The following is a 10,996-nucleotide window of genomic DNA, read 5'->3' on the forward strand; positions in this document are numbered from 1 at the left end:
TCAGTCAAATCCGCAATTGATTTAGTAGATTAGCTAATGTAATCTTTTATATTTATTTTCCTAATTTCGTCTTTATTAATTGATCTTGATTGAATATCCGCTCTAATGCTAGTTGTCGCACAATTTCAAAACCGATGTTCAAATCTCTTAAATTATTATGATGATCTGAAAAAACTTTTGAGGGAATGCAAAAGAAGCATTGCGGGTTAAAAATCTTCCACGAATTTAAGCTATCTCATGCGATCTGAACCTAGGGAGATATCAAGTGGAGATATTCATATCTTGAATGCTATATTCACCTAATGAAATATAAAAAGTTATGTTGTTGAATTAATCAAATAAGTTGCACCATATTATTATAAAAACTTTGTTAGTCAAGTGGTTATGTTGTTATTTCTTCATGTTGAAGATGTTCAATTCTCCATGGATGCAAAGGTAACTTTTTGTTGGAAAGGTTTGGAAACCAGTTCCGAATTCACGGAACCGAAAATCCAACGATTTATTTCTAGAATAGGCCTTGAACCGGTCAGTGTAGACCAATTCGGTCCGATTCTCTAGTTGAATTGAATTCGGCACACACCTCTATTCACATTTTTGCAGATGTTTCCATCTTTATTGTCCGCAGAAAGTTTCAAAGTTTGCATTTATGGAAAAAAATTTGGCTAGATATAATTTTCAATTCATTTGTACTTTTTGACAACTGAATTCTAGTCGACAAATTGGGCATACATTTTAGTGAAAATAAACAATAGAAAAGGAACAAAAAATAGATAAATAAATAAAAAAGCAAATCAACAAATATAAAAGAAAATAAAAGATAATAAAAACTAATAAAATCAATAAGAAAGGAGGTTTAATTCGGTCTCGATCAAATTTGCAAAGTCCATAAGAGAGCCTGGTCCAATTCGCCCACATTTCGAGTTAGTTCGTTCAAGAATCAAACTCTTCAATTCGCAGCAGGCCCCAATTAAAACTTGTAAAAGGAATTCAGCCGAAGTTTTAGAAACAAGAGGAAACCTCAATAGGTAATGGTGGGATTTGTTCTGGGCATTGGGACGTTGGCCATTGGTGGCAATGTTCTCAAAATTGGAATAGATTGGCCGATTCGCTATATGTCTGACCATCTTCCACGAGTTTATACTATCTCATGTGATCTGAACCTCGGAAGATATTAATTGGAGATATTCATGTTTTGTATGCTATATTCACCTAACGAAATATAAAAAGTTATGTTGTTGAATTAATCAAATGAGTTGCACCATATTACTACAAAAACGTTGTTAGTCAAGTGGCTATGTTGTTATTTCTCTACGTTGAAGGTGTTGCATTCTCCAAGGATGCAGAGGCAACCTTTTGACAATTGAATTCCAGTGGACAAATTGGGCATTCAAATTAATGAAAATAAACAATAGAAAAAGAACAAAAGACAAGTAAATAAATAAATAAGCAAATCAACAAATATAATAAAATAAATAATAATAATAAATAAGAAAGGAGGTTTAACTCGGTGTCGGTCAAATTTGCAAAGTGTTTACTCGAGAGCGGATTACCAGCTATACACCTCCAGAACCCAGTTCACACATTGTGTTCACATTGACTTTAGCAATGAGCAGCCCTGTTGCAACCTGCAATGTTTCGACACCCAAGAATTGCAGCCGTGAGTGATAATTTGACTAGCTTGTTGTCAATGATGAATTGACAACGGTTCACAAAGAAGAACAAGAAAAATTCACAACGTGAATATGTTTACAAATTATCACACAAATTATTACCGTGGAGATTCAACAAAAAACACAGGTAACTACGGAAGCTATGTATCCAGAATCTCATGTCACGGCAGGTATGGCGGGAATCCCAGCTCCTACTTATCAAACTTCAAATCATTAAAGCGAACATCACAGCAAAAATGAGCCGCTAGAATTCCTCGACAAATACGACCAGACTTAACAAGCAATTTGTCATGCCAGAATTTCCACCAGGCAATAAGAGATCAGATTATCAGAGAGTCTGTGATCCAAACAAAATTGAACATAACCTACGTACGAAATTCACTCTGCACGCAACGCGACGCTAACTTAGGCCAGTCACTGTAGAAATCGCACACAAATCGGTAATTGAATCCTTACCGTAGTGCCTACCACCAGAAAAACCGCACTGGACAAACTTCCTGAAAATAGCAAAACAAAAACACGAACGCCGTCACACTAGTAAAAAGCAACATCAGACAACACAGCCGCTAAGAAACGTGCGAGCCGCACGAGGTCGGAGGATACTGTACCAGGTTCCTGCTTGAGAGTGGTCCGGTTGAGATTCGAGAACAGCCGCTCAACTTCGAGTTCGAGCTCGCTCTCGTCGGTCCATGGCCTCTGCGAAGTGCATCTGAGCCTCACGGTCCTCGAAAGCTTGGAAGAAGAAGAAGAAGAGAGGCGGTGAGACCGTACGGACGGTCCGCATCCAGGGAACCGTGAAGCAGGGGGCGAGCGAAAGGAACGGCAGTTTCAGGGTTGGACCGAGAGGACGAAGACGACAATGGCGCCATCGACAGCTTCTCCCCTCTTCTCCGCTGTGGTAAGCAATGCGAGGAGAGGCCATAGGGTCTCATCAAGTCATGGATGTGGGGAGTGGGAAAGAGAGCACAATGGAGGAGCGACCGAGCGAGGGGAAATTGGGGAAGAAAAAGAAAGTTAGGGTTCTTAGTGGCTTCTGGTTCCGGTTCCTAAAAAATTAGAACCGGGAACCGGAACCTCTCACCCTAGAACCGGGAACCGAACCGAATCCGCCGGTTCGATTCTTCAGTTCTCGGTTCTACCGTGGAACCGTCCTCATCCCTAGGGGGTGAGTGGGAGGAAAAGAAGACTGAATGAGGGCTGGGCTGAATGGGGGGGGGGGGGGGGTGGTTGAGGAGAGAATGAGTAAGACAATTAATTCGGTGTTCTTATCACTATGATTTTGAATTTTTCTTTTTTGGTCTGTTGATTTTGAAATGTAATTAGGTCCTTTTTAGTTTTTTTTTTTTTTGAAATTACGAACAGTGATTCAAATCAACCAAACACCAAATATCCAAGCTTTCTCACTATCGTTCCATGTTGTCCCATTATGTTTGTTCAAAGAATATTTTACATTTTCTTCTTTGAGTACCTCTTCTCAAGGTGGAATTGAAAGTGGACTCAAAAGCCTGAATGGTACGACATGAAGGATATGAATTTTTCCAAGAGTGAGGCTCGATCTATATCCATATTTGTTAACTAATTACAGAATGAGAGAGTATATTCTCCTCAATCTGGCTTAACGGGATCGGGACGTGAAAACGGGAACTCTTTATTCAATGAGATAAGTTACTCTTCTTAACACTGTGGAGAATCTTAAGAATTGTCAAACGCAATTTTCATGCTGCTCTTTATTCCTATTGATGGATTTGGGTGCTGATATGATAATTATAGAGCATGCAGAATAGCAAATACCATCGTGTCTGGGGTGCCGTGGAGAATTACGTTGTTGGAAGGGATAAGAGGAAGCAGCTCCGTCTGATGTTGTCTCAGCCTGACACTGACAGGCTTGAAGTTTGGGGGCAACCCACCAACTCAAAGTAGTCCTCTGGTTTTGTTTAGTTAATCCATATTTTGCATACGTTTATAGTAATATTGCAGGCACTTGATTTTTGTTCTCACTATAGCCATGTTTGCACTTAGAGGAGAAGTGAAGGCAAAATCACTATCTGAATCCATATCATTCATGAAATTAAATCAGATCAACATCATGAAAGGATCTCTTACAATGCTCATGTAAGTGCACATAAACTTGTCAGAGAATTTCATATATAGGAAAGTCAACAACCAGACTGTATATAACTGCAACTGAATCACACTGAAAGCTTTAAATTCCCTTAGCACAGCAAGGTCAGGAGGGCCTCAACCTCCATAAACAGAATCTCCTTTGAGGATGTGCAGCTCAATGAGGAAAAGCAAAGGATAGTAGAGGTAATGTACGACTACTAACTTACTGGATTCAGCAGGTAATGATCCGAACATGTTATCCTTAGTATATTAATTTGCTCATAGGAAAAATTCAGTTTTTATTGCAAAAGCATATCCTTGGTAGGAAAACCCAAACAGGCCTTCGTAGTGTTGCCTGATCTGACAAAAAAGAATGGTTGTGGAATAGAGGGGGAAAATCATGTCATCACGGGGATGGAGAAAGAAGTGACATAGAAGCTCACACTTCGAGTTGCTACAGCAGCAGAATAAAGCTATAGCTTGAAGTGAAAAGATAATGGCCAATGGTTGAGTACCGGAGTACTTGATTAAATCCACAACCTACACAAGTCATGCATCAGCAAGCTCGACCTTGGCTAATGTAGGGTGAGTCATCGATGAGTCATGACTTACCTGCATCTTCAGTTTTTTGGCTCATTTGTAGTGGGCACAACTTATTTGGGCTGGCTGTACAGTTCCATTTTTGGTTATTCAAGTAGCTCAGCTTGTTTGATGATTGTGTTAGGCAGGTTGTTATTATTTTGTCATAAACACGACTAATATGAACTTGACATACTAATTTGTATTGTTTCATTGTATCGCTTTAGGAATGTCCTTTCCTAACTCCATTTCATAAACCCGAGAGAGAGAGAGAGAGAGAGAGAGAGAGAGAGAGAGAGAGAGAGAGAGAGATCATAATGATGATCCTGCACCTAGTAAAAACTTCTAGAGGACTGGAGTACAACAGCTAGGGCAGGAAAGGCTTCTTGCAAGCCAGCCGAAGAAGAAGCCGGAGGCTTACACAGAGATCCTGTTCGAGTTCCCTTATCCAGTTAAAGAAGTAAACAAGATTGCTGGTAAATTTAGGTGAGATATGTTGTTCGTCGGAGAAAAGGACGTGATCGATCCCTTCAAGTAGTTGTTAAGGTTTATGACGGCGACAGACATGTTCAATGCGTAAGAGAATGGCTTTATAGGCGACCTATGCCTTCTTCCTTCCTTCACTTACTATGTTCATTTTGGATTCGTTTACTTGGATTCCCAATCAGATGATTTTGAAGATTTCATCTTATGAAACATACTTGGCTTGTATTGCAATTTAAGTATCTAGTTCAAATTAATAAGTTTGGTCAAGCTGTGCTTATAGTATTGTGATGGCTCTTGCTCAAGGGCTAGTCTAAAATTTTTGGATCATTACTCGAGCGTCTTCTCTTGTGGACTTATATGTAGCAAAAATAGCAGCAATGTGTCCAGTGGAATCCTCAAATTCCGAGAGAAAAATTTATCGTAAAATGTTATAACTACCTCATAAAACGAAGCATGGGAAAAACTGCTAGTGAAGGAGATTACAAACTGGTGCATCCAAGTTGGATGGTATCTGGATTTACAAGGGGTGGTTTTCGATAAATTATCGAGACTAGGCCTACTTAGATAAGCTAAACAAACCTCATCATGTGATCACAAGTTAATTTTTTCCTCTGCAATGCTGTTTTAGTTTGTTGAAGGCCTTTTCTTTTGGTGGGAGATGGGGGATAAAGATGTGAAAACTGATTCAACTTAAAATTTTAAAAAATATATATGCTATGTTTCATGAAATTTCTAGCAGAAAGAGTCCGGTATAATTTTTTCTATTTCAGTATAATTCATGAATTATCGAGATTTCTTGATTGGTAATATGTTGATGGAGAAAAATATAATCAAATTATGTTGCGTTTGTAAAAGTATCTTTGAGAAGTGAGCAGGTGAAGCCTAAGCCCTGACAGCATCTAACGAGAAGTATGCTTGAGCTTTTGATTTCTTTTCCCTTTGTTATGTTTCCTTTTTAGCTTTTGGAAACACTACTCACCTTGACTGAGGAAAGATCACGTCTTGTTTATGTACCTTTTCTGGTTGAATTTCTCCCGTATGAGTTTTTCATTATAGCATGTCGTTGACACATGATCTCGTTCTCAATAATCATCTTTGTCGAGCCGCAACTTTGGATAAAAATCGTAATATTTATTTTTATGTCTATTTCGTAAATCCTCAATGATGCATAATGCGGAAGCACTTGAAATTGAATCATACTGCCAACGGGGATGGATGCAGCGCGACGGGGAAAGAACGCCGAGGTCGAAGTGGCCGTGAGATGCGGACTGGAGATCATCGATGGAGGCCACGGAATAAGAATGCCGAGCTGTTGGTCTTCCTTACTTCGAGGATTTATGCAAACAACACGAGAAGAAGAGGCGTGTTCCTCACTGTACTCTTGTGAATTTGTAGTTTTCCGGATTCTCTTTCACCGCTCGATGGCCTCTTCACCCTTGCTGGCCGTAATTTATTTACTGTTCGTGTGCCATTTTTTGGGAAGCCGGTTGGTGCTCCTCTCCAAAAGTCAAGAGGGTTTTTACGTATCAATATGAAATATTTCTCTGCCTTCCAAAGATTTCACCGCAATCTCAGACTCCCTTACTAGACAATAAACTTTTTTGTCATGATCAGAAAGTCAAATATATAAGCAAAATGACTACTTACCCAAGTATTTTCAGTCCTCACCGAAAAAATCAAGGTTTGTCAAAAACATCAAGTCAATTCATTAACAGCACTAAAAAGACGAAAATCAAATACGAATCACCCTTCTTTTCTTTTCTTAGAGGATGGAGGTGTCATTGAGGGGTCCTGATTAGCCTCGAGCAAATCATAACTCTTCATGGAATGCAGAGTATGTTCGACTTGGTTCAAGTAATTCCCCAAACTACTCTGCATGGTACGAAGAGAATCTTTTAGCTCAATCATTTGCGCCATAAGATTTTTGACGTCATTCCTTAGCTCACTCAATTCGGGAGATTCCTTCTTCTTTTCTCCTCCGCTAGAAGACTCCACCTGAGTCTCATCCTCCTTTCTCTTTTCTTCCTTCTCTTTAAAATCTTCGTCTTTCTCATTAAGCTCTTCCTCTTTAGTTCCAAGAACTTCAGTTTCCTTTCCTGCAGCAGATGAAGGTTCTGCTGCCTGCTGTATGTTAGCTACTTTCTTAGTTATGATGTACATCCATAGTTGGAAGGTCTCCAATGCATTAATTGATTAAATTCAAGGTTTATTCAAGATATCCATTTGCATGAAAAGAATATGGAAGAAGTTAAAAAAAATGATTTATAGGCAGCCATACCACACATTCTAACAAACAATTCAAGTGACTGTATATGAAGCATAGCATGAATAAATAAAGAATTATCAAACCTCATGGATTAGATGACAGCCTTCGTCCTTCATCTTCGGTGACAAGTGACATAATGCAAGTCGTGCAGCATCTTTTTCAGCATCTTTTTTTTTCGGGAAGATTTCGGATGTGAAGCAATCCCCATCTATGGATACGGTTGATTCAAATGCTTTTCCAAATTTAGATCGAACAATGATGGTATCATAAACAGGCTGAGACACTTTTCTCTTGTGCGCATACATCTGTAACTTTGTTTTGTGATCTAGAAATCATGAATAAGTTAGTTTTATTAGACATAAGATGTATCCTTAAAGAGTATGGAAGGTGACGAGGCCTTACCCACAGTTGCCGATGTATCCCCATTAGATGGGTTCAGATGAGCAACGTGATCGCCTGATATCATTTTTGCTTTTTCCGTCTTCAAAGCAAGAAAGAGAGAGTCAATTATCCTAGTTGAGAATAAGTAGATAAACCAAGATGCATGAGAACATAAAAAATCATACCTCAATAGTGTAGCTAGCACGAACAAATATATGCTCTCGAATTTCATGCGGAATCCCATCTTTGACACGCACCTCTATGGTTGTGTGGAGAACTGTCCAATATATAGGAAAAATCATCTCGGTGTTATTAGTTGCGAAAAATCAATCAACTAAAAATTTCAATAAACATTTGGATGTTGCAACAAATGTTATAAGATAGTATGCTGCGAAAGGCATAACTAAATGTTCCAAAAAATGGTCCATAGGCCACGGCATCAAAATTTTATTAGAGCTAAAATGTTTATTTCTAATGAAAGAGCTGAATTTCCTAAACTCTTGACTGTGATGACTACCTGCCTCTTTCATGTATAAAATGCTCTTGAAACACTAAATACGAAGAAGCCAACGCTTTATCTAGCAAATGCAGCGCAACGCACGATTGGAAGGAGGAATTGCTAACATTACCATGAATAGAATTCCCGTGACAACAAGGTAACCAACGGAATTTCAAAAAAGGACATAGAAGTCACTTACCACTTTCGTAGATAGTAACATGGGGATCCTTATGGGCACGAGGATTGAGAAGAACGTACACGGGGCTTTTATTGATATTCATCAACTGTTAAATGAAATATACCAGTGTAAATGCATATAGCCATCTATAGCCATCATCCTTTTGTAATCTAGACACCCAACAAACAACAATAAACGTAGAGATTTGAATTTAGCATATAACCATTCTGCTTGATAATTCAGGATGTAGCTCGTACCGACTTGGATGAATTGCACCACATAAGGACACATATAACATATATGTAAAAGAATATATTGCTGTTCGAGTCTTAATTTGCAGAATTCATGTGTGAACTGGATTTCGGTGTTATCCCAAATAGTGCATCTTTTGTGTGTGTCTATATATATAGAGACAAAGACACTCTACATGCTCAAATAAATGGAACAAAATAGAATCAATACATGAGGCAAATATCACGACCAACCAAAGATTACACATCTGAACTTACACTTCTGTGAATGGCCATATCCGATTTTGCTACATCGCTCCCGGTTGAGTACCATCCTAGTACATCAAAATTCGGGTATATCCCCTTGTCTGTCGCCAATTATAAAGCAAAAAAAGAAAAAGTTAGAACACTAACTATGCTTCAAATCCTAAGCCCCTCCGTCTACACAATGGAAGCAAGCGGTCATAATACAAGTCGCTCACAATCATGAAAGCAAAAGGACCAAAAACGGAAGATAAACAGAGAGAGCGAGAGGGTGAGAGAAGGGACTGAACAGCGCTTTTGCTGCTCGTTGAGAAAGGCGCCATCGAGCAATTGAGTGACGGGGTTGCAAATCTCGAAGCCGTTGTATATATCTACGGTGCGACCCCTCTGGATTCCGATCACGCACCCATACACTCTTGGAGGATCGGCCGCTACGGTCATATCAATGCCATTGCCGGCACCATGCGTGGAGGACGGCAGATGAGACTTGGCACGGACGGAGTGATCGCAAATATTCAAGATCACAGGGAGATGGAGCTTGAATGTGACGCCGCTGCCGGATGACACCATTGAAGCTCTCTCCTATCGCGATCCAGCGAGACACGCTGTTCGTCCTTCAGCCTTGAAGCAATCCGTTTATTTGCAGAGAGTAGAGTTTTGTTTCTTTTTGGCTAAAGTGCAGAGAGTGGAGCTTTTAAGTGCGAAATAACGCAATTCTTTGAGTCGGAGAGCGTTTTAGAAAGCAGGATAACCACGCGTCTCTCTTGATTATCATGATTCAACAGAAAAATAAGTTTGAATGAGTAGCTTGCTGGGGATTAGGAGGAAAATTAAAAGCTGCTGGAGGAGCATGACTTGTTGAACAGTATTTGAACCAACGGGTCGTGTTTCGAAACTCAATTGTAGTCCTTATCGATTTATAGAACATTAGCTTTTGTCGAATGACTCTAATGTTTGAATGTTGGTCCACTCCATCTATAATCTACGTAAACATGACAAGACATTCTTAAACATTGAATATCTCCTATTTATTCAAATATAAATAACTTTCATGTTTTGATAAAAGTGCAAGATTCGATTGAATTAGTCAAAAGATTTAAAGCTGGATTCAATTCTATACATAAAGATTGAGCCTCATCGTTTACTCATCCAATATTTTTTTTTTTTGAGAGAGATGGGATTCATTTGAGTTTCTTTTCATCTATGTTCTTTTGTTTTGCTGAGCATTAAATGCTCACTACTTATTAAATTATATCTCAAAAATCCACTTTCCTGTTTGAATTAGAGTTTATCTTGAAGGGACTATTAAAGTGATAAGTGTCGTGTTTTTTTTTTGGCCTATGGAAAGTTCCTTTTTTTTGGTCAAGAAAGTCCAAATCTTTTATCCAAGATTTAACCGCGCGAGAGTCAACCTCTTCAAAGACGTACAGTAAGAAAACCAAAGCTAGAGATGGCGAGATATGGTGACTAGATCCTAGATAGAAAAAGGAAAAATAAAAAAAAGGAGCGGGATCATCACTTTAAATTGCAATCGAAAGATTAAGGACACATCTGTATTTTTAGTGTAAATGGAGTGGATTTAGTCATTTAGAGGGTTAAAATAGAGCCATCCAAAACGATTTTTTTAGGAATTCTTTTATATATGGTTGTATTTTGTGAATAATATGATAGTAATTTTCTGATATCTGTTACATGAAAGTTATCAAATACACACATCTCTAGTGCAATCTCATGCCTTAGGTACGAGTGTCGGGCATTGGGGCTTGGGTGCATGAGATCAAGCTTGACTATTAGGGATGATAGCTCATTCGTCGAGATCATGGGACTAGCCTCTAGGGACCCAATCTCAGCCCCGAGTGACTCAAGCTGAACTGCCAGGGATCGAGGCACGTTCGCAGGGGGTCCAAGCAAAGGCCCTAGGTCCCCATGCCCAGTGCCAGGGACCCAGACATGGGGATCCAGCCCCAACCTGGGTCAACTTGAGGTTCACTGATAAAGGAGAGATTCAACTCAAGGTTCACAAATGATCGTGGTGTCGAGAAAATTCCAACTCAAGATTCAAAAGCTATCTATTCAAATCCTATCAATTTCATATATATTATTATGGATTTGGGCCACCTACATAGACTAAAGGCTGCGCATGACAACTTGCCAAACAGTGTTTGATTCTGTTCTTTTGTTCCCAGAATCAGTTTGGGAACAGAAATGCGTTTGTTTAATTTTTTGATTCTGGGCACAATTTTGTCAAAAATTGTTCCCAGAATCAGTTTTGGAGCAGAATCAAGAATAAAAAAAAAGTAGCTTCTTGATTCTGGGAACAATTTTGAGAATCAATTTTTT

The 10,996-nt window shown here is 39.0% G+C and overlaps 1 protein-coding gene and 1 long non-coding RNA gene across 2 annotated transcripts; both read right to left on the bottom strand.

Moving 5' to 3' along the window:
* Positions 1 to 1,824: 1,824 nt before the first annotated feature.
* On the bottom strand, positions 1,825 to 2,417 carry LOC130136861 (uncharacterized). Its single transcript, XR_008815572.1, has 3 exons — positions 2,279 to 2,417; positions 2,127 to 2,167; positions 1,825 to 1,861 (listed from the first exon to the last, which is right to left on the bottom strand). It is a non-coding gene; the product is annotated as an uncharacterized LOC130136861 (long non-coding RNA).
* Positions 2,418 to 6,581: 4,164 nt separating this feature from the next.
* Positions 6,582 to 9,226, bottom strand: LOC115693564 (COP9 signalosome complex subunit 6b-like). Its single transcript, XM_030620584.1, has 7 exons — positions 8,947 to 9,226; positions 8,672 to 8,760; positions 8,184 to 8,268; positions 7,671 to 7,744; positions 7,507 to 7,585; positions 7,188 to 7,429; positions 6,582 to 6,959 (listed from the first exon to the last, which is right to left on the bottom strand). The coding sequence occupies exons 1-7, from the start codon at positions 9,224 to 9,226 to the stop codon at positions 6,582 to 6,584; spliced, it is 1,227 nt and encodes a 408-aa protein (XP_030476444.1).
* Positions 9,227 to 10,996: the final 1,770 nt, after the last annotated feature.

Source organism: Syzygium oleosum, unplaced genomic scaffold (assembly GCF_021117445.2).
Source record: "Syzygium oleosum isolate NSW1041296 unplaced genomic scaffold, Sole_v2.1 Sole_v2.53, whole genome shotgun sequence".
Taxonomy (NCBI): domain Eukaryota; kingdom Viridiplantae; phylum Streptophyta; class Magnoliopsida; order Myrtales; family Myrtaceae; genus Syzygium; species Syzygium oleosum.